The sequence below is a fragment of the Nerophis ophidion genome, linkage group LG23, assembly GCF_033978795.1.
Source record: "Nerophis ophidion isolate RoL-2023_Sa linkage group LG23, RoL_Noph_v1.0, whole genome shotgun sequence".
NCBI lineage: Eukaryota > Metazoa > Chordata > Actinopteri > Syngnathiformes > Syngnathidae > Nerophis > Nerophis ophidion.
The window spans coordinates 37,862,544-37,886,859 of record NC_084633.1 but is presented as its reverse complement, the minus strand read 5'-3'; the positions used below and the strand labels follow the sequence as shown (position 1 = coordinate 37,886,859).

The following is a 24,316-nucleotide window of genomic DNA, read 5'->3' as shown; positions in this document are numbered from 1 at the left end:
GCTCATGTTGTCTCGTGTACTCATATTGTCTCATGTTCTCACGTCGTCTTATGTTTTCACGTTCTGATGCTGTCTCATGTATTCATATTCTGTCAGGTTCACATGTTGTCTTATGTTTTCATGTTATCATGTTGTCTCATGTGGTGTTATGCTCTCCTATTGTCTCATTTTATCATGTTGTCTTATATTTTCATATAAGTCAATGGTGTCCCGTGTTCTCACATAGTCTCATGTGCTCATGTTGTCCCATGTACTCATATTGTCTCATGTTCTCACGTCGTCTTATGTTCTCACGTTCTGATGCTGTCTCATCTTTTCATGTTCTGCCAGGTTCTCATGTTGTCTCATATTTTCATGTTTTGAGGTTGTCTCGTGTTCTCATGCTGTCTAATGTTTTTATGTTCTCATGCTGTCTAGTTTTTTCACGTCATCTCATGTGTTCATGCTGTCTCATGTTTTCATACTCTGTCAGGTTCCCATGTTGTCTTATGTTTTCATGTTATCATGTTGTCTCACGTGGTCTTAGGTTCTCATATTGTCTCATGTTATCATGTTGTCTTATATTTTCATATAATTCAATGGTGTCCCGTGTTCTCACATTGTCTCATGTTGTCTCATGTACTCATATTGTCTCATGTTCTCACGTCGTCTTTTGTTCTCACGTTCTGATGCTGTCTCATGTATTCATGTTCTGTCAGGTTCACATGTTGTCTTATGTTTTCATGTTATCATGTTGTCTCATGTGGTCTTATGCTCTCATATTGTCTCATTTTATCATGTTGTCTTATATTTTCATATAAGTCAATGGTGTCCCGTGTTCTCACATAGTCTCATGTGCTCATGTTGTCTCATGTACTCAAATTGTCTCATGTTCTTACGTCGTCTTATGTTCTCACGTTCTGATGCTGTCTCATCTTTTCATGTTCTGCCAGGTTCTCATGTTGTCTCATATTTTCATGTTTTGAGGTTGTCTCATGTTCTCATGCTGTCTAATGTTTTTATGTTCTCATGCTGTCTAATTTTTTCACGTCGTCTCATGTGTTCATGCTGTCTCATGTTTTCATATTCTGTCAGGTTCCCATGTTGTCTTATATTTTCATGTTATCATGTTGTCTCATGTGGTCTTATGTTCTCACATTGTCTCATGTGCTCATGTTGTCTCATGTTCTTACGTCGTCTTATGTTCTCACGTTCGGATGTTGTCTCATGTTCTCATACTGTCTCATATTCTCATCTCGTCTCATCCTGTCCGACGCCCTCACAATGTCTCACGTTCTCATGCGGTCTCTCATGTTCTCACGTGGCTTCCTTTCTGTCCCAAATTTTTGCCGACGTCTCTGAATTATTGATGAGCAAGTCAGCCTTCCAGGCAGCCTGCCTCCTGCTTAGCAACGGTTGCCAAGACAACGTCCATCCTGCTCGGGACGAGCCAAGTGAAAGTGAAAGGAGGAAAGAGAGAAGTGCTTTTCTGGTCTCCAAGTCTTACAAAGCACATGTCATACAGTACATGCTGACATCCCATAATAAGCCGGGTGACGCAAGCAGGCTGGTGAAGAATACAAAAGAGAATACAAATACAAAGATCACCTTTCCAAAATGTGGAACTCAAAGAAGGAGGGCGTGGTTAAGTGCAAATGTTGTCATGGTGACGAGGTGACATGTGACTAAATATTAACCAATCATCTTCAAGATAAATGTCATCAAAACAAACGGGTTAGCATTGAGCTAGCATTCAGTTAGCCGTAGTGCATTAGAGATGCTAACTTTAGCGGAGGTTAGCGTCGTGGACTTGCATATTGTGGTTAGCAAACAGGCATGCTACATAGGAGAAGGGGCGTGGCCTCCTGACCCCGCCCTCATAGCGTGGTCAAACGTCAACACTCCTAATTATGACAAAGTGCTAACAGTCGTCCCCTTGTAAACATGCACTCCTCTGGTCGCCACGGTTACGGCATAGTCTCCAAGTGATCGGATGTAAACATTAGTTCGCTACTTTACTCATGCAAAAAGTTGGCATGCAGACTGGCTGACGGGGTGAGCGCCGGCGTGTCGCCGTGGCAACGGAGCCCCGGTCGGCCATCTTGTCGGAGGTAGAAGGTCATCACGCATGCTCGTCGTGCAGGGACGGCGGGGGGCGTGTCCTATCCCGACTTCAAAATCCCTGGCGGGACAAAAAGAAGGAAAGGTGTGTGATGGCGGCGCCGTGGTGGTGGCGGCGAGCTAGCTGAGGGAAAGCCACCTACGCCCCCAGTTGAGCGCGATGGCGGCGATGATGATGGCGGTTCCCCCCAAGATGGCGATCACCGACAGCACCAAGGCGTTGCGGCCCAAGCGCCGGGCGCCGTCCACGTTCCCTTGCTGCAGGCTGTTGCGGGACTGCAAGACAGGGACATGCAGAGGTGGACTTACAACAATTGTTTTCGGGAACCTTTTTGGCTGAGAGAGCCATATATTTCAAAATGTATTTCCGTGAGAGCCATATCATATTATTTAACACTGAATACAACTAAATGTGTGCATTTTTAAGTAAGACCAACATTTTTAGAGTATAATAAGTCTCTTATTCTTTTTCATAACATTGTTATTCTGAAGCTAACCAATAATAAATCAAATGTCATGTCTGTTGATCATGTTTTTGTTTGGCCATGTGCTGTTTGTCCTTTGGACTCTTTAAGTTCCTGTTTTTTTTCCACTCCCTTGTTTTGTTTCCTTGCTTATTAGTGATTCCTAGAGCTCAAAAAAAGTCCGCGGGCTATAGAGCGTTTTCCGTTCGGGCTCCAGTACTCTGGAATGCCCTCCCGGTAACAGTTCGAGATGCTACCTCAGTAGAAGCATTTAAGTCTCATCTTAAAACTCATCTGTATACTCTAGCCTTTAAATAGACCTCCTTTTTAGACCAGTTGATCTGCCGCTTCTTTTCTTTCTCCTATGTCCCCCCCTCCCTTGTGGAGGGGGTCCGGTCCGATGACCATGGATGAAGTACTGACTGTCCAGAGTCGAGACCCAGGATGGACCGCTCGTCGGGACCCAGGATGGACCGCTCGCCTGTATCGGTTGGGGACATCTCTACGCTGCTGATCCGCTTGAGATGGTTTCCTGTGGACGGGACTCTCACTGCTGTCTTGGAGCCACTATGGATTGAACTTTCACAGTATCATGTTAGACCCGCTCGACATCCATTGCTTTCGGTCCCCTAGAGGGGGGGGGTTGCCCACATCTGAGGTCCTCTCCAAGGTTTCTCATAGTCAGCATTGTCGCTGGCGTCCCACTGAATGTGAATTCTCCCTGCCCACTGGGTGTGAGTTTTCCTTGCCCTTTTGTGGGTTCTTCCGAGGATGTTGTAGTCGTAATGATTTGTGCAGTCCTTTGAGACATTTGTGATTTGGGGCTATATAAATAAACATTGATTGATTGATTGATTGGTTACTCATTTTGTCCACCTGTCTCTGGTGGACAAAATGCCCGCTCACCTGCTTCCCGAGCACTAATCAGAAGGCAGTATTTAAGCTCGTCTTTGCCAGTCAGTCGTCCTGTGCTGACTTGTTTCATGCCTTGCCATAGTTTCGTGCTTCATGCCATGCCAAGTAAGTTTTGTTTGATTTATGTTCTTAGTCTGTTTATGCGTTAGCTTTGTTCCTTAGCCCAAGTTGTGTCTCCGCTGTGAGCGATTTTTGTTTGTATCTTTTTTTAGTTTATATTAAATCATGTTGTTACCTAAATGCCATGTCCCGAGTAGTCCGTCTGCCTTCCTGGGAGAAGGACCCCCCCATTGTGACATAAAATACATCTTACCATTAATGCGACTTCTTGAACAGGTGCGGTAGAAAACGGATGGATGGATGTAAATGCATGAGAATGTTTTATATTTTGCACGTTATTTTTAGCACTGTGATTACCAGCGAAATTATTCATAATTATCGTGTTAAGCAATGTCAGCTAAGATTTATCTGAGAGCCAGATGCAGTCATCAAAAGAGCCACATCTGGCTCTAGAGCCATGGGTTGCCTACCCCTGTTTTAAGTGGATAATGTTATGCATTGGAACAATTTGGCGGCCATCTTACTGGGTTTTTTTAACTGGCATTTTAGCTACGGGAGTAAGTTCCAAATAGAAATGGAAGGTGGTTCATTGGTCTTGTAAAGGCTTGCATAGGGAAAGTAAAAGAAGGATCGATATCGGTATCGACAATCAACATATCGCTATCAGTGTTGGTATCAAAGTATCGCCCACCCTTTAGTGCCAATGGAGCAACAAAAGTTTCGATAAGGGCTAAAAAAAGGTTTTCTTTGAGTGTTACTTTTGAAAGCGCTTTGGTGTTTGAGTCCACCCTGAGTGAAGATTCTTTACTAGTCTTACTAGTCCTCCTCTTACTAGTCGGGATCCATGTCCGCTTGACCGCTCTGATCCATCGTAAAGCTTCATCTCCGGGAATTTTAAACAAGGAATCACCATGTGTTTGTGTGGCTAAAGGCTAAAAGCTTCCCACCTCCATCTTTCTACTTTGACTTCTCCATTATTAATTGAACAAATTGCAAAATATTCAGCAACACAGATGTCCAGAATACTGTGGAATTATGCGATTAAAGCAGACTACTTATAGCTTGGATCGGGCTGGAAAATAATGTCCGCTGATGTCAAACGCACGCGTCATAATTATTATCACCATCAATATATACTTTGATGTTGCAGAAAAAGACCATATATTTTTTTAACCGATTTCCGGTGAATTTTGGCGAATTAAACGCCTTTCTATTTATCGGTCTTGTAGCGATGACGTCAGAACGTGACGTCACCGAGGTAATAAAGCTGCCATTTTCTCAAACACATTACAAACACCGCGTCTCAGCTCTGTTATTTTCCGTTTTTTCGACTATTTTCTGTTACCTTGGAGACATCATGCCTGGTGGGTGTGTTGTCGGAGGGTGTAACAACACTAACAGGGAGGGATTCAAGTTGCAACACTGGCCCGAAGATGCCAAATTGGCGAGAAATTGGACGAAATTTGTTCAAAATACGAGAGTGGGGAAAGCCGACGAAATAGTCAGTTGTTTGTTCCGCACACTTTACCGACGACAGCTATGCTACGACAGAGACGGAAAGAATGTGTGGATATCCTGCGACACTCAAAGCAGATCCAACGATAAAGTCAAAGAAATCTTCCCCCAGACCCTCATTGAATGTACCAAAGTGTCTTCACATTTTACGGCAGACATGGCACAGAGATGTATGGATAACCTGCAGATGCATTTGCAATGATAGTCAACAAAATCCCAAAGGTGAGTTTTGTTGATGTTGTTGACTTATGTGCTAATCAGACATATTTGGTCGCAGCATGACTGCCAGCTAATCGATGATAACATGCTATTTAGGCTAGCTGTATGTACATTTGAAACTATATTTACATCCAGCGTTTCCCTCCACCCACATTTAATGCCAAACAAACACTTACCAATCGAAGGATTTAAGTTCATCCAGTGTCACAAGATGCGAAACTTCCGATCATTGGTGTGCACATTTTACCGGCGATGCTAAGGCAAACATGGCCGGATAGCGTCAATAGCTTCAGTTTCTTCTTCAATTTCGTTCTCGCTATCTGCCTCCATACTCCAACCATCTGTTTCAATACATGCGTAATCTGTTGAACCACTTAAACCGCTGAAATCCGAGTCTGAATCCGAGCTAATGTCGCTATATCTTGCTGTGCTATCCATATTGGCATCACTGGATGACGTCACAGGAAAATGGACGATGACTTCACAGATAGCGAAAATCAGGCACTTTAAAGCTTTTATTAGGGATATTCCGGGATGGGTAAAATTTTGAAAAAAACTTCAAAGGATAAAATAAGCCACTGGGAACTGATTTTTATGGGTTTTAACCCTTCTGAAATTGTGATAATGTTCCCCTTTAACACGAGGTGCCATCCTAGAAAAATGCTGGCTGTTCTTTTTCAACGTTTTAATGTTAGCATGCTTACAATTTTCACTAGGATTTTAGCTACTTTTGTACTGTAGCACCTCATGATCATGGACTTTGCTACTAAGCGCCATCCTGGAAATATGGTAGCTGCTCTCCTTTAACATTTCAATGTTAGCATGTTTAGGTTTTTCATTAGCATTTGGCTACTTTTGTACTTTAGCACCTAATTATCACGGATTTTAATACTAGGTGCCATCCTAGAAATATGCTAGCTGTTCTCTTTTAACATTTTAATGTTAGCATGCTTACGATTTTCACTAGGATTTTATCTACTTTTGTACTGTAGCACCTCATGATCACGGACTTTGCTACTTAGCGCCATCCTGGAAATATGCTAGCTGCTCTCCTTTAACATTTCAATGTTAGCATGTTTAGGTTTTTCATAAGCATTTTGGCTACTTTTGTACTTTAGCACCTAATTATCACGGATTTTAATACTAGGTGCCATCCTAGAAATATGCTAGCTGTTCTCTTTTAACATTTTAATGTTAGCATGCTTACGATTTTCACTAGGATTTTAGCTACTTTTGTACCGTAGCACCTCATGATCACGGACTTTGCTACTTAGCGCCATCCTGGAAATATGCTAGCTGCTCTCCTTTAACATTTCAATGTTAGCATGTTTAGGTTTTTCACTAGCATTTTGGCTACGTTTGTACTTTAGCACCTTATTATCATGTAATTCCATACTAGGTACCATCCTAGAAATATGATAGCTGTTCTCTTTTAATATTTCAATGTTAGCATGCTTACGATTTTCACTAGGATTTTAGCTACTTTTGTACTTTAGCACCTAATGATCATGGACTTTGCTACTAAGCGCCATCCTGGAAATATGCTAGCTGCTCTCCTTTAACATTTCAATGTTAGCATGTTTAGGTTTTTCACTAGCATTTTGGCTACGTTTGTACTTTAGCACCTTATTATCATGTAATTCCATACTAGGTACCATCCTACAAATATGATAGCTGTTCTCTTTTAATATTTCAATGTTAGCATGCTTACGATTTTCACTAGGATTTTAGCTACTTTTGTACTGTAGCACCTAATGATCATGGACTTTGCTACTAAGCGCCATCCTGGAAATATGCCAGCTGCTCTCCTTTAACATTTCAATGTTAGCATGTTTATGTTTTTCACTAGCATTTTGGCTATGTTTGTACTTTAGCACCTTATTATCATGGAATTCCATACTAGGTACCATCCTAGAAATCTGCTAGCTGTTCTCTTTTAACATTTTAATGTTAGCATGCTTACAATTTCCAATAGGATTTTAGCTACTTTTGTACTGTAGCACCTAATGATCATGGACTTTGCTACTAAGCGCCATCCTGGAAATATGCTAGCTGCTCTCCTTTAACATTTCAATGTTAGCATGTTTAGGTTTTTCATTAGCATTTTGGCTACTTTTGTACTTTAGCACCTAATTATCACGGACTTTAATACTAGGAGCCATCCTAGAAATATGCTAGCTGTTCTCTTTTAACATTTTAATGTTAGCATGCTTACGATTTTCACTAGGATTTTAGCTACTTTTGTACTGTAGCACCTAATTATCATTGACTTTGCTACTAAGCGCCATCCTGGAAATATGCTAGCTGCTCTTCTTTAACATTTCAATGTTAGCATGTTTAGGTTTTTCACTAGCATTTTGGCTACGTTTGTACTTTAGCACTTAATGATCATGGACTTTGCTACTAAGCGCCATCCTGGAAATATGCTAGCTGCTCTCCTTTAACATTTCAATGTTAGCATGTTTATGTTTTTCATTAGCATTTTGGCTACTTTTGTACTTTAGCACCTAATTATCACGGACTTTAATACTAGGTGCCATCCTAGAAATATGCTAGCTGTTCTCTTTTAACATTTTAATGTTAGCATGCTTACAATTTTCACTAGGATTTTAGCTACTTTTGTACTGTAGCACCTAATGATCATGGACTTTGCTACTAAGCGCCATCCTGGAAATATGCTAGCTGCTCTCCTTTAACATTTCAATGTTAGCATGTTTAGGTTTTTCACTAGCATTTTGGCTACTTTTGTACTTTAACACCTAATTATCACGGACTTTAATACTAGGAGCTATCCTAGAAATATGCTAGCTGTTCTCTTTTAACATTTTAATGTTAGCATGCTTACGATTTTCACTAGGATTTTAGCTACTTTTGTACTGTAGCACCTAATTATCATTGACTTTGCTACTAAGCGCCATCCTGGAAATATGCTAGCTGCTCTCCTTTAACATTTCAATGTTAGCATGTTTAGGTTTTTCACTAGCATTTTGGCTATGTTTGTACTTTAGCACCTTATTATCATGGACTTTAATACTAGGAGCCATCCTAGAAATATGCTAGCTGTTCTCTTTTAACATTTTAATGTTAGCATGTTTACGATTTTCACTAGGATTTTAGCTACTTTTGTACTGTAGCACCTAATTATCATGGACTTTGCTACTTAGCGCCATCCTGGAAATATGCCAGCTGCTCTCCTGGAAATATGCTAGCTGCTCTCCTTTAACATTTCAATGTTAGCATGTTTAGGTTTTTCACTAGCATTTTGGCTACGTTTGTACTTTAGCACCTTATTATCATGGAATTCCATACTAAGTGCCATCCTAGAAATATGCTAGCTGTTCTCTTTTAACATTTTAATGTTAGCATGCATACAATTATCACTAGGATTTTAGCTACTTTTGTACTTAAGCACCTAATTATCACGGACTTCGCTACCCGGCGCCATCTTTGAAGTACGCTCGCTGTTATCCTGTTACCATGCTAGTGTTAGCATGCTAAAGTTGTATGCTTGCAGTTGATAATGATAATCATAGATTCGGGTACTTGGCGCCATATTAAAATATAAAATTTAATATAATAATAAAAGTATGAAATACACTTGTTAAAAAAAAACTTGTTTTTAATGAATACTTAGGCCTACTGTGATGCGGTGTTTGAATGTTGCCCATTATGGTGGTACTTGCAGAGCCAAAAATATTAAATATACTTGGAAAATAAAACCCCTGCCCTGTTTTTGATGAAGGGGGGGGGGGGGGGGGGGGGGTTATATTTATATAGCGCTTTTTCTCTAGTGACTCAAAGCGCTTTACATAGTGAAACCCAATATCTAAGTTACATTTAAACCAGTGTGGGTGGCACTGGGAGCAGGTGGGTTAAGTGTCTTGCCCAAGGACACAACGGCAGTGACTAGGATGGCGGAAGCGGGAATCGAACCTGCAACCCTCAAGTTGCTGGCACGGACACTCTACCAACCGAGCTACGCCGCCCCATGAATGAAGTTAAAAGTTAACGTAGCATTGATTGTCACACACACACTAGGTGTGGTGAGATTATTCTCTGCATTTGACCCATCACCCTTGATCACCACCTGGAAGGTGAGGGGAGCAGTGAGCAGCAGCGGGGCCGCGCCCGGGAATCATTTTTGCTTATTTAACCCCCAATTCCAACCCTCGATGCTGAGTGCGATACAGGGAGGTAATGGCTTCCATTTTTATAGTCTTGACTCGGCCGGGGTTTGAACTCACTGAGTCGGTATACTTGGGCCTACTACGCTACCGTGTTAGAATGAGGTGAAAAAGGCGTAGCGAGACGATACCATGACGGAGAAGACGAGGGCGGGGATGTTGATCGGCCACAGCAGACAGAAGCAGGACAAGATGGCGAGGATCAGGTAGTCCGGCGGTTTGGATCCGTCTTCCGGACCCTCCGTGACGGCGCCGGGCTGCTGGCTGAGCGAAGTCCGTGGCGAGCCGCCCGCCATCAAAGCCGATTGGCTGCCCAGACCCTCCTGACCGTTGGCGTGGGCACCTTTCACCTCCGCATGGCCGGCGGGGGGTCCTGAGGCGGCCGTTGTCGCCGCCGTACCGGCGCCGTTACCTGAAGGAGGAGGAAGGAGGGGGGGGGGGTTTATTCTCTTTCTTGATTGAATGGAGCCAAAGTAGGAGGAGTCTAATTACTGTCTGCTGCTGGGGGCGGGGCTTGTTGTTCTTCCCTCGTCAAGGCGCCGCGCTCCACATCCGCCATGACGCTGGGTGGAGGTCAGGGGTGGGGGGGTCTCGCTGCGACACATCAGACACAAGACAGCGGATTGATGGCGGCGGCGGCGGTTACCATGGCAACTGCTGGACTTTCTACCTGACAATGTTGCTCTTCAGCCCTGTGAGGCTCGGCCCCCGTCTTCCTCTTCCTCTTCCTCTTCCTCTTCCTGCGTGTCCTGACACAACCTTCATCACTTCTTCATGCTCACTTTGGCAACATAGCCTTTTATTGTGAAAACCTCAAGCTCCTGAGAGAACCTTCTGGACTTTTTCTGGACAGGAAGTCACCATACACACGTACACACACACATGTTCTTACCTGCTTTAAGGTGGGAGCAGCAGTGTGAAGTTCATGTCCACCGGGCAGCCGTCAGATGTCAATCAAGTCCGGCAGGACGCCGAAAGAAGCAGACAAGATGGTGGAATGACGATGAAGATGATGAAGACTCTGCTGCAGCAACCACTGCAAGGGAGGGGTGTGTGCGGGGTGTGTGTGTGTGTGTGTGTGTGTGTGTGTGTGTGTGTGTGTGTGTGTTCTCATTGTTTCTGTCAATGGGTTAACAGTCCACTCTAGTTCCACTCTACAGTTTTCAAAATAAAAGCCTGACATGGCAGAATACTGGAAATGTTAAAGTTAAAAAATAAAAGTAGCAATGAATGTCACACACACACACACACGCACACACACACACACACACACACACACACACACACACACACACACACACACACACACACACACACTCACACACACACACACACACACACACACAGAAATTATTCTCTGCATTTGACCCATCACCCTTGATCACCCCCTAGGATATGAGGGGAGCAGTGAGCAGCTTTTGCTGATTTAACCCCCAATTCCAACCCTTGATGCTGAGTGCTAAGCAGGGAGGTAACGTGCTAAATATGTGCCTTCTTTAACGTTTAACGTGGGACTGATGCTAATGCTAACACCAATGTTTTGTTGTTACTGTGGGAGCTGTTTGTCAAAAGATTAAAAAAGTGCACAAAGAGCCAATCAAAGCTACAAAAACAAAATGTTTAAACTGGTGCAAAAGTGGTTCATTTATTTAAAGAAATGTGTATTTCTTGTCTTGTCACCCTCTCGCGGGCAGAAGGACGACACGGCAGGGCGGCCCGGTCAAAAGAGACGCCGGTGACGCTTTGCTGAACAAAAAGTTGCTTTATCACAAGCAAGTGTCATTATACAGGACTGCAGTACCTGGAGGAGGTCCGGTCAAAAAATGTGTCTCTCCTAACTTGGAGTAGCCAAACCATCAGTTTTTATCTCTCTCCTTCATGTGTGTGTGTGTGTGTTTGTGTGTTTGTGTGTGTGTGTGTGTGTGTGTGTGTGTGTGTGTGTGTGTGTGTGTGTGTTAAGTCAGGAGAGCGCATCCTGACCATAAAAGCAGAAGTTTGTGTGTAAGTGTCAGGAAAACAACTGCTCTAAGTCACGACTTAAATGTTGTCGTTGTGCTGACCCTGTAGTCTCTTCTCAAGGATAGGGCTATCACTTTTGCATTCCAAAGTCCATAATAATAATAATAATAATAATAATAGATTTTTTGCATAAGCACTTTACCTTGAGCAAAAAAACTCAAATTGCTACAGTGCATTTAAAAACATTTAAAAAAAACACAATGCTAAAACCACTAACAGCTGCCCCCATTAAGTAAAATAAATAGTAAAAAAAAAAAAAAAAAGCTAGAACAGCCTAATAGCTAGAACTAGCACACATATATCTAAAAAAAAAGAATTTGATTATAAAAGAAGGGGTTTTTAAGCCTTTTTTAAAAGCATCCACAGTCAGTGGTGCCCTCAGGTGGTCAGGAAGGGCGTTCCACAGACTGGGATTGGCGAGTGAGGGCCTCTTTCCTACAAGAAGTGATCCAATCCACCTGCGGATATCAAACTAAGGGGCCGGATCTTAATATGTGCTCAAACTGAAATAGTAAGTAAGTAAGTAAGTAAATAAGTAAATTTTAATTATAAAGCGCTTTTCTGAAGAGTAGGAGCATAGCAAGTCAGTGATGTACTGAGGGGCCCCACTACGCACGGAATGTCAGGACTTAAGTTTCAACATTTATTTAATCTTCGTGGTTTGCTTTCTCCAAGGCGAATATCAATATTCATCAAATGTAGAACATAATATGTCGGATCCACTATGGACTGGACTGGACTCTCACTATTATGTTAGATCCACTATGGACTGGACTCTCACTATTATGTTAGATCCACTATGGACTGGACTCTCACCCTATTATGTTAGATCCCCTATGGACTGGACTCTCACACTATTATGTTAGATCCACTATGGACTGGACTCTCACACTATTATGTTAGATCCACTATGGACTGGACTCTCACACTATTATGTTAGATCCACTATGGACTGGACTCTCACTATTATGTTAGATCCACTATGGACTGGACTCTCACACTATTATGTTAGATCCACTATGGACTGGACTCTCACTATTATGTTAGATCCACTATGGACTGGACTCTCACACTATTATGTTAGATCCACTATGGACTGGACTCTCACACTATTATGTTAGATCCACTATGGACTGGACTCTCACACTATTATGTTAGATCCACTATGGACTGGACTCTCACACTATTATGTTAGATCCACTATGGACTGGACTTTCACGATTATGTTAGATCCACTATGGACTGGACTCTCACACTATTATGTTAGATCCACTATGGACTGGACTCTCACACTATTATGTTAGATCCACTATGGACTGGACTCTCACAATATTATGTTAGATCCACTATGGACTGGACTCTCACAATATTATGTTAGATCCACTATGGACTGGACTCTCACACTATTGTGTTAGATTCACTATGGACTGGACTCTCACACTATTATGTTAGATCCACTATGGACTGGACTCACACTATTATGTTAGATCCACTATGGACTGGACTCTCACACTATTATGTTAGATCCACTATGGACTGGACTCTCACAATTTTATGTTAGATCCACTATGGACTGGACTCTCACAATTTTATGTTAGATCCACTATGGACTGGACTCTCACACTATTATGTTAGATCCACTATGGACTGGACTCTCACACTATTATGTTAGATCCACTATGGACTGGACTCTCACAATTTTATGTTAGATCCACTATGGACTGGACTCTCACACTATTATGTCAGATCCACTATGGACTGGACTCTCACACTATTATGTTGGATCCACTATGGACTGGACTCTCACTGTTATGTTAGATCCACTATGGACTGGACTCACATTATTATGTTAGATCCACTATGGACTGGACTCTCACACTATTATGTTAGATCCACTATGGACTGGACTCTCACTATTATGTTAGATCCACTATGGACTGGACTCTCACACTATTATGTTAGATCCACTATGGACTGGACTCTCACTATTATGTTGGATCCACTATGGACTGGACTCTCACACTATTATGTTAGATCCACTATGGACTGGACTCTCACTATTATGTTAGATCCACTATGGACTGGACTCTCACTATTATGTTAGATCCACTATGGACTGGACTCTCACACTATTGTGTTAGATCCACTATGGACTGGACTCTCACATTATTATGTTAGATCCACTATGGACTGGACTCTCACTATTATGTTAGATCCACTATGGACTGGACTCACACTATTATGTTAGATCCACTATGGACTGGATTCTCACAATTTTATGTTAGATCCACTATGGACTGGACTCACACTATTATGTTAGATCCACTATGGACTGGACTCTCACACTATTATGTTAGATCCACTATGGACTGGACTCTCACACTATTATGTTAGATCCACTATGGACTGGACTCTCACAATATTATGTTAGATCCACTATAGACTGGACTCTCACACTATTATGTTAGATCCACTATGGACTGGACTCTCACACTATTATGTCAGATCCACTATGGACTGGACTCTCACACTATTATGTTGGATCCACTATGGACTGGACTCTCACTATTATGTTAGATCCACTATGGACTGGACTCACATTATTATGTTAGATCCACTATGGACTGGACTCTCACACTATTATGTCAGATCCACTATGGACTGGACTCTCACACTGTTATGTTAGATCCACTATGGACTGGACTCTCACTATTATGTTAGATCCACTATGGACTGGACTCTCACTATTATGTTAGATCCACTATGGACTGGACTCTCACAATTTTATGTTAGATCCACTATGGACTGGACTCTCACACTATTATGTTAGATCCACCATGAACTGGACTCTCACACTATTATGTTAGATCCACTATGGACTGGACTCTCACTATTATGTTAGATCCACTATGGACTGGACTCTCACAATTTTATGTTAGATCCACTATGGACTGGACTCTCACACTATTATGTTAGATCCACCATGAACTGGACTCTCACACTATTATGTTAGATCCACTATGGACTGGACTCTCACTATTATGTTAGATCCACTATGGACTGGACTCTCACAATTTTATGTTAGATCCACTATGGACTGGACTCTCACACTATTATGTTAGATCCACTATGGACTGGACTCTCACTATTGTGTTAGATCCACTATGAACTGGACTCTCACACTATTATGTTAGATCCACTATGGACTGGACTCTCACACTATTATGTTAGATCCACTATGGACTGGACTCTCACGATTATGTTGGATCCACTATGGACTGGACTCTCACACTATTGTGTTAGATCCACTATGGACTGGACTCTCACAATTTTATGTTAGATCCACTATGGACTGGACTCTCACACTATTATTTTAGATCCACTATGGACTGGACTCTCACTATTATGTTTGATCCACTATGGACTGGACTCTCACACTATTGTGTTAGATCCACTATGGACTGGACTCTCACACTATTATGTTAGATCCACTATGGACTGGACTCTCACACTATTATGTTAGATCCACTATGGACTGGACTCTCACAATTTTATGTTAGATCCACTATGGACTGGACTCTCACACTATTATGTTAGATCCACTATGGACTGGACTCTCACACTATTATGTCAGATCCACTATGGACTGGACTCTCACACTATTATGTTAGATCCACTATGGACTGGACTCTCACACTATTATGTTAGAGCCACTATGGACTGGACTCTCACTATTATGTTAGATCCACTATGGACTGGACTCTCACACTATTATGTTAGATCCACTATGGACTGGACTCTCACTATTATGTTAGATCCACTATGGACTGGACTCTCACACTATTATGTTAAATCCACTATGGACTGGACTCTCACACTATTATGTCAGATCCACTATGGACTGGACTCTCACACTATTATGTTAGATCCACTATGGACTGGACTCTCACTATTATGTTAGATCCACTATGGACTAGACTCTCACTATTATGTTAGATCCACTACGAACTGGACTCTCACACTATTATGTTAGATCCACTGTGGACTAGACTCTCACTATTATGTTAGATCCACTACAGACTAGACTCTCACTATTATGTTAGTCCCCACATCTGCGGTCCTCTCCAAGGTTTCTCATTGTTATCCTATTGGGTTGAATTTTTCCTTGCCCTGATGTAGGATCTGGCTCGAGGATGTGGTTGTGGTTTGTGCAGCCCTTTGAGACACTGGTAATTTAGGATTTTATGTAAGTCAACTTTGATTGATTGATGATTGAGTTCATTCATTCATTCACTTCACAAACCACAAATGATGACATTTTTGCCTCTCCTGTTGCAGAATGACGTCATTCAAACTTGGTCACACTGACAGCCTTCCTGCCTAAAAGAAACGCCTAAACTAAACACATAACAAATATAATCAGAATGAACTTAAATACGTTCTTTAAGATTAATTACATTTCAACACTAAATACTAAACTAATTTCGTGAATATCTCAAACAGTCACAATTAGTAGCACACACTTTGCGTCAGCTTTTACTTTGGAAACATTTCGCCGGCTCTAATTTTGACAGGACGCACGCTCACTTCCTGCGTGTTGCTGCATTGTTGCCTTCACTCATGTCTGGACTTCATGCCTTCAAACCTGCTCGTTTGGGAGAAAGTCGACAAACGTTCCCCATAAAAAGAAAAAATATCAATTACAATAAAGCTTTCTTTATTTTCGGTGCTTTATCAGCAGATCCGTCGTTTTAACACAAGACAAACTGCAACCACCGGCGGAAACAAAGAACATATTCCACCACGTACATCGTTTTGAATGTTTTTAAGAACGATTAAAGATGAACAGAACTTCTTTTTTGTCTCTTTTTGGGACCTTTGGACAATAACTTACGTCACCGCAATAAAAGCGATTTGGACTCCGCGCTCTTATTGTGAAGGACAAGCACTTCCGGTGTGATTTGTTGCGTTTCCGCTGTGCGTTTCCAAAATGACCAAACTGGAGCTGCTGGGCGGCTTGCTGACGGAGCGACTGACGGCGCTGGTCAGGGACATCCTGGACGTGGTCGAAGACACGGTCAGCGAGTACCGGGAAGAGACGGTCCGGGCCCGGCGGGAGAACGAGAGCCTGCGGAGGCAACTGCGGGACTTCCGGCTGGTGGAGGCCGGGCTTCAGTGTCCGAGTAAGGCCCGGCTAGCTTGTTAGCTAACGAGCTTCTAAACGTGCCGTTTGTAATCTTTTGAAGGCTCGTAAAGTCACAGCGCGACTGAAAGGAGAATGTGACGATGTTTCAAGTGTAGATTTGCAGTCACCTTCACATTTTGTAACAGCCAAAGTGTGTTTAATATTGCAATTGTTAGTATTGTTTACATCACAGGTCTTCAACAGGGAGTCCGCGACCCCTAGGGGGTCGGCGGTGGTACTGCATGGTGGTCGTGACATTTTTAGGTTGATGAGCAATATATTTTAATAATTATAATAATAATAGCCCTGCGATGAGGTGACGACTTGTCCAGGGTGTACCCCGCCTTCTGCCCCATTGTAGCTAAGATAGGCACCAGCACCCCCCGCAACCCCAAAAGGAATAAGCGGTAGAAAATGGATGGATAATAATAATAGACCTTATTTATAAAAAGCACTTCACAGTGAGGACAGCACAATGGAACAGGGGTTAGTGCATGTGCCTCACAATACGAAGGTCCCGAGTGGTCCTGGGTTCAATCCCGGGCTCGGTATCTTTCTGTGTGGAGTTTGCATGTTCTCCCCGTGACTGCGTGGGTTCCCTCTGGGTACTCCGACTCCCTCCCACCGACAAAAACATGCCTTTTTTAATTGATTGATACTTTTATTAGTAGATTGCACAGTTCAGTACATATTCCGTACAATTGACCACTAAATGGTAACACCCCAATAAGTTTTTCATCTTGTTTAAGTCGGTGTCCACGTTAATCAATTCATGGTACAAATATATACCCTCAGCATAATACAGTCATCACACAAGTTAATCATCATAGTATATACATTGAATTATTTACAATCCGGGGGGTGGGATGAGGAGCTTTGGTTGATATCAGTACTTCAGTCATCAACAATTGCATCAACAGAGAAATGGACATTAAAACAGTGTAGGTCTTACTTAGTAGGATATGTACCGCCAGCATAGTGAGTTCAGATAGCATAAGAGCAAGTAAATACATTAGAAGTACATTTGATTATTCACATTAGGTTATTTACTATCCGGGGAGATGGGATGTGAATGGAGGAGGGTATTAGTAAAGGATTGAAGTTGCCTGGAGGTGTTGTTTTAGAGCACTTTTGAAGGAATATAGAGATGCACTTACTTTTACACCTGTTGGGAGTGCATTCCACGTTGATGTGGCATAGAAAGAGAATGAGTTCAGACCTTTGTTAGATCAGAACTTGGGTTTAGTTACATCGGAATCTGGAGATAGGCTCCTCCCAGCTCCAACGACATGCACCTGGGGATAAGCCCAGGACCTTCGTATTGTGAGTTAGAGGCACTAACCCCTCTTCGACTGTGCTACCCGTATTAAAAAGATAATAAACATAAATAAAATTATAAACTAGAACAGCCTAGTAGCTAAAACTAGCACACATATATTTAAAAAAAAAAAAGGGTTTAAAAAAAAAAAAAAAAAAAAGGGGTTTTAAGCCTTTTTTAAAAGCATCCACAGTCTGTGGTGCCCTCAGGTGATCAGGGAGAGTGTTCCACAGACTGGGAGCAGCAGACATACTTGCCAACTTTGAGACCTTTGAATTCGGGAGATGAGGTGGGCGGGGATGGGGTGTATATTGTATCGTCCCGAAAGAGTTACAGCTGCAAGGGGTTCTGGGTATTTGTTCTGTTGTGTTTATGTTGGGTTACGGTGCGGATCTTCTCCCGAAATGTGTTTTTCATTCTTGTTTGGTGCGGCTCGACAGTGTGGCGCATATTTGTAACAGTGTTAAAGTTGTTTACACGCCCACCCTCAGTGTGACCTGTATGGCTGTTGACTAATTATGCCTTGCATTCACTTGTGTGTGTGTGTAAAAGCCACATATATGATGTGACTGGGCTGGCACGCTGTTTGTATGGAGGAAAAAGCGGACGTGAAGACAGGTTGTAGAGGACGTTAAAGGCAGTGCTTTTAAGGCACACCCCCAATATTGTTGTCCAGGGAGAAATTGGGAGAAAGTCGGGAGAATGGTTGCTCCGGGAGATTTTCGGGAGTCTCCCTGGAAAATCGGGAGGGTTGGCAAGTATGGCAGTGAAGCAGAAAGCCCGGTCTCCCATTGTTCGTAACTTTGTCCTCGGAGGTTAGCCTGTCCAGAGCGGAGGTGTCGTGTGGAGGATTTGGGGGTGATTCCTCCCTTGTTATTCTATGTCACCAAAAGTATTTGGCCACCTGCCTTGACTCACACATGAACTTGCCATCCCATTCCTAACCCATAGGGTTCAATATGACCTTTTGCAGCTATTATCAACTCTTCTGGGAAGGCTGTCCACAAGGTAGCGGAGTGTGTTTATAGCCATTTTCCACCATTCTTCCAAAAGCGCATTGGTGAGGTCACACACTGATGTTGGCGGAGGAGGCCTGGCTCTCAGTCTCCCTTTTAATTTCATCCCAAGGTTTTTTATCCGGTTCAGGTCAGGACTCTGTGCAGGCCAGTCAAGTTCATCCAAACCAGACTCTGTCATCCATGTCTTTATGGACCTTGTTTTGTGCACTGGTGCACAGTCATGTTGGAAGAGGAAGGGGTCCGCTCCAAACTGGATTTGTCCAAAATGTTTTGCGATCATGGAGCATTCAAAGTTCCTTTCACTGGAACTGGGGGCCAAGCACAAGTCCTGAAAAACAACCCCAAACCATAATTCCTCCTCCACCAAATTTCACACTCTGCACAATGCAGTCCAAAATGTAGCGTTTTCTCTGCAACCTCCAAACCCAGACTGGTCCATCAGATTGCCAGATGGAAAAGCGTGATTCATCAGTCCAGAGAAGGCGTCTCCACTGCTCTAGAGTCCAGTGGTGACGTGCTTTACACCACTGCATCCCACGCTTTGCGTTGGACTTGGTGATGAATGGCTTAGATGCAGCTGCTTGGCCATGGAAACCCATTCCATGAAGCTCTCTGCGTTCTGCATGTGGGCTAATTGGAAGGTCACATGAAGTTTGGAACTCTGTAGCAACTGACTGTGCAGATAGTCTTTGCACTATGCTGACCTCTCTGTCAGTTTACGTGGCCTACCACTCGGTGGCTGAGTTGCTGTTGTTCCCAAACTCTTCACTTTTCTTATTATAAAGCCCACAGTTGACTTTGAAATATGTAGGAGCGAGGAAATTTCACCACCGGATTTGTTGCACAGGTAGCATCTTATGACAGTTTCATTCTGGAAATCACTGAAAGCGGCCCATTTTTTCACAATTGTTTGTAGAAACAGTCTCCATGCCTAAGTGCTGGATTTTATACACCTGTGATTAGGACATTTGGATGGGTGGCCAAATACTTTTGGCAATATGTTAGGGGCAACATGTCTCCCACTGTCTAGAAATAACTTTCACCAACTCTGAGGCGATGCAGCAACTCAATATGTCAATGTAGCAGCATAAGGTAGTTAGCTCTCTGTGATCACGGCGCTCCTCTACGTTAGCACTCAAAATAACAATGTGTTAATATTCAGGTCACAACATGTGAACGGAGTATTGTTGGTGGTTTTTAGACGGCTTTAAAGGGGAACATTATCACCAAACCTATGCAAGCGTCAATATATACCTTGATGTTGCAGAAAAAAGACCATGTATTTTTTTAACCGATTTCCAAACTCTAAATGGGTGAATTTTGGCGAATGAAACACCTTTCTGTTTATCGGTCTTGTAGCGATGACGTCAGAACGTGACGTCACCGAGGTAATACACCCGCCATTTTCATTTTCAACACATTACAAACACCGGGTCTCAGCGCTGTTATTTTTCGTTTTTTCGACTATTTTTTGGAACCTTGGAGACATCATGCCTGGTGGGTGTGTTGTCGGAGGGTGTAACAACACTAACAGGAAGGGATTCAAGTTGCACCACTGGCCCGAAGATGCCAAAGTGGCAAGAAATCTGCCGCCGGACCCCCATTGAATGTGCCAGAGTGTCTTCACATTTGACCGGCGATGCTAAGACAGACATGGCACAGAGATGTATGGATAACCTGCAGATGCATTTGCAACGATTAAGTCAACAAAATCACAAAGGTGAGTTTTGTTGATGTTGTTGACTTATGTGCTAATCAGACATATTTGGTCACGGCATGACTGCCAGCTAATCGATGCTAACATGCTATTTACGCTAGCTTTATGTACATTTGAAACTAGATACCCACATTTAATGCGAAACAAACACTTACCAATCGACATATTTAAGTTGCTCCAGTGTCACAAGATGCGAAAGTCCTGATCGTTTGGTCCGCACATTTTACCGGCGATGCTAATAAGGCAGCCATGCTATGGGCCACTTCATTAGGTACATCCATGCTATGGCCGAATAGCGTCAATAGCTATTCGCTCAATAGCTTCAGTTTTTTTCTTCAATTTCGTTTTCGCTATCTGCCTCCATACTCCGACCATCTGTTTCAATACATGCGTAATCTGTTGAATCGCTTAAGCCGCTGAAGTCCGAGTCTGAATCCGAGCTAATGTCGCTATATCTTGCTGTGGTAACCGCCATGTTGTTTGTATTCGCAGCACTGTATGACGTCACAGGGAAATGGACAGTCGCATCGCAAATAGCGAAAATCAAGAACTATAAAGCTATTTTTAGGGATAATCTGGGAGGTGTAAAATTTTGAAAATAACTTCTAAAAATAAAACAAGCCACTGGGAACTGATTTTTTTTGTTTTTAACCCTTTTGAAATTGTGATAATGTTCCCCTTTAAGGGCGCAGTATAGTCCTCCCATGGTTAGACACCTCCTACTTGCCATATTTTACGACTTAGAATGCACAAAAAAAGGAAAAATGTGTCCCTGTCTTACAAAAAATGGTAGTAAAAAAGTGCAGCGATCATTGCTCTGCCCTGCAGGACACAGGTGTTTCACGCGCTGTCCTCTGTCCTTTCAGGAAGCAACAAGATCTCCGAGCAGCATGGCGACCGCCGGCCCACCCGTGCTCCACAACCCCAGCGAGCGCCACCAGCCGGCACATCGGCGCAGGCGGCATCCGGTGTCCTGCGAGTGGACGACGACTCTTTCAAAGCCTCTCTTACCGCGCCGCCCGCCGCCGTCCTCACGCTCCACGTGGACGTGCAGCGAGCGCCCCCCCCTCCTCCCATCAAGACGGAGCATGAGGAGTCCAAGGTGACATCCGCGCCGCCGCACGACCTGGTCTCTGTGGATGAGTCGCACGTCAGGGCACACGCGGATGCTCAGTGGCCTGCGGGAGCCTCTCCTGACACATCGGCGAGCACCATCGTTTACGAGTGTCCTCGCTGCGGCGAGGCCTTCGACCGGGCCGCCGGGCTCCGCCTCCACCTGGAGCAGAAGCGCAAGACGTACGCCTGCGACTGGTGCTGCAAGTCCTTCGCGCAGTCGGCCGACCTGCGGCGACACCTGCGCACGCACACGGGCGAGCGGCCGCACCGCTGCTCCTTCTGCTCCAAGAGCTTCAGCCAGCAAGGAAACCTGCGGCGACACGTGCGCATCCACACGGGCGAGCGGCCATATTGCTGCCCGCTCTGCCAGCGCACCTTCAGTGACGGCGACACGCTCAAGAAGCACAGGCGCACCCACCACCACACACGCCTCTCTGACACCTGACCTCCTCCCACACGACCCTGCGCCCCGTCAAGGCCACGCCGGACCTGACAGGATGGCCTTGACCCCTGAGTCGACAGCCGTGACCCCTGAGTCGACAGCCGTGACCTCTGAGTCGACAGCCGTGACCCCTGAGTTGATAATTGTGACCCTAGAGGGGACAGCTGTGACCCCTAAGAGGACAGTTGTGACTCATGAAAGAGGACAGTTGTGACCCCAGACAGGACAGTAGTGACCCCCAAGAGGACTGTAGTGAGCCATGAAAGGACTGCTGTGACCCATGAGAGGACAGTTTTGGACCATGAAAGGGCGGCTGTGACCATGGAGAGGACAGTTGTAACCCCGGAGAGGACAGTTGTAACCCCGGAGAGGACAGCCGTTACCCCGGAGAGGACAGCCGTTACCCCTGAAAGGACAGTTGTGACCACAGGGAGGACAGTTTTGACCGCAGGGAGGACAGTTGTGACCCCTGAGAGGACAGTTGTGACCCTTGAGAGGACGGCGGTGACCCCAGAGAGGACAGCCGTGACCCCTGAGACGACGGCGGTGACCTCTGAGAGGACAGTTGTGACCCTTGAGAGGACGGCGGTGACCCCAGAGAGGACAGTCGTGACCCCGGAGAGAACAGTAGTGACCCCCGAGAGGACAGTAGTGAGCCATGAAAGGACTGCTGTGACCCATGAGAGGACAGTTGTAACCCTGGAGAGGACAGCCGTTACCCCTGAAAGGACAGTTGTGACCACAGGGAGGACAGTTGTGACCACAGGGAGGACAGTTTTGACCGCAGGGAGGACAGTTGTGACCGCAGAGAGGACAGTTGTGACCCATGAAATAAAGGCAGTGACCCCAGAGAGGACAGGTGTGACCCCAGAGAGGACAGGTGTGACCCCAGAGAGGACAGGTGTGACCCCAGAGAGGACAGGTGTGACCCCAGAGAGGACAGCCGTGACCCCAGAGAGGACAGCCGTGACCCCAGAGAGGACAGCCGTGACCCCTGAGAGGACAGCCGTGACCCCTGAGAGGACAGTTGTGACCCTTGAGAGGACGGCCGTGACCCCTGAGACGACGGCGGTGACCCCTGAGACGACAGTTGTGACCCTTGAGAAGACGGCGGTGACCCCCGAGAGGACAGTCGTGACCCCCGAGAGGACAGTCGTGACCCCCGAGAGGACAGTAGTGAGCCATGAAAGGACTGCTGTGACCCATGAGAGGACAGTTGTGGACCATGAAAGGACGGCTGTGACCCTGGAGAGGACAGTTGTAACCCTTGAGAGGACAGCCGTTACCCCAGAAAGGACAGCCGTTACCCCAGAAAGGACAGTTGTGACCACAGGGAGGACAGTTTTGACCCCAGAGAGGACAGTTGTGACCCTTGAGAGGACGGCGGTGACCCCAGAGAGGACGGCGGTGACCCCAGAGAGGACGGCCGTGACCCCTGAGAGGACGGCCGTGACCCCAGAGAGGACGGCCGTGACCCCAGAGAGGACGGCCGTGACCCCAGAGAGGACGGCCGTGACCCCTTAGAGGACGGCCGTGACCCCTGAGAGGACGGCCGTGACCCCAGAGAGGACAGCCGTGACCCCTGAGACGACGGCGGTGACCCCTGAGACGACAGGTGTGACCCTTGAGAAGACGGCGGTGACCCCAGAGAGGACAGTCGTGACCCCGTAGAGGACAGTCGTGACCCCGGAGAGGACAGTCGTGACCCCCGAGAGGACAGTCGTGACCCCCGAGAGGACAGTCGTGACCCCCGAGAGGACAGAAGTGAGCCATGAAAGGACTGCTGTGACCCATGACAGGACAGTTGTGGACCATGAAAGCACGGCTGTGACCCTGGAGAGGACAGTTGTAACCCTGGAGAGGACAGCCGCTACCCCAGAAAGGACAGTTGTGACCACAGGGAGGACAGTTTTGACCCCAGAGAGGACAGTTGTGACCCCAGAGAAGACAGTTGTGACCCCAGAGAGGACAGTTGTGACCCCAGAGAGGACAGTTGTGACCCCAGAGAGGACAGTTGTGACCCTTGAGAGGACGGCGGTGACC

At 44.8% G+C, this 24,316-nt stretch overlaps 2 protein-coding genes across 3 annotated transcripts; one reads left to right on the top strand and one right to left on the bottom strand.

The window, feature by feature from the left end:
• Positions 1-1,464: 1,464 nt before the first annotated feature.
• Positions 1,465-10,508, bottom strand: LOC133541204 (proline-rich transmembrane protein 2). 2 transcript variants are annotated; one of them, XM_061884350.1, is made up of 6 exons: positions 10,350-10,508; positions 10,128-10,206; positions 9,950-10,051; positions 9,589-9,869; positions 2,244-2,376; positions 1,465-2,161 (listed from the first exon to the last, which is right to left on the bottom strand). In XM_061884350.1, the coding sequence occupies exons 3-6, from the start codon at positions 10,014-10,016 to the stop codon at positions 2,142-2,144; spliced, it is 501 nt and encodes a 166-aa protein (XP_061740334.1). In that variant the 5' UTR covers positions 10,017-10,051; positions 10,128-10,206; positions 10,350-10,508; the 3' UTR covers positions 1,465-2,141. The 2 variants fall into 2 exon arrangements, with proteins under 2 accessions (XP_061740334.1, XP_061740335.1); XM_061884351.1 differs by having other exon boundaries at positions 10,128-10,197; positions 10,350-10,496.
• Positions 10,509-16,421: 5,913 nt separating this feature from the next.
• Positions 16,422-22,433, top strand: LOC133541203 (zinc finger protein 271-like). Its single transcript, XM_061884349.1, has 2 exons — positions 16,422-16,659; positions 21,582-22,433. Exons 1-2 carry the CDS (start codon positions 16,467-16,469, stop codon positions 22,274-22,276), a joined length of 888 nt encoding a protein of 295 aa, XP_061740333.1. The 5' UTR covers positions 16,422-16,466; the 3' UTR covers positions 22,277-22,433.
• Positions 22,434-24,316: the final 1,883 nt, after the last annotated feature.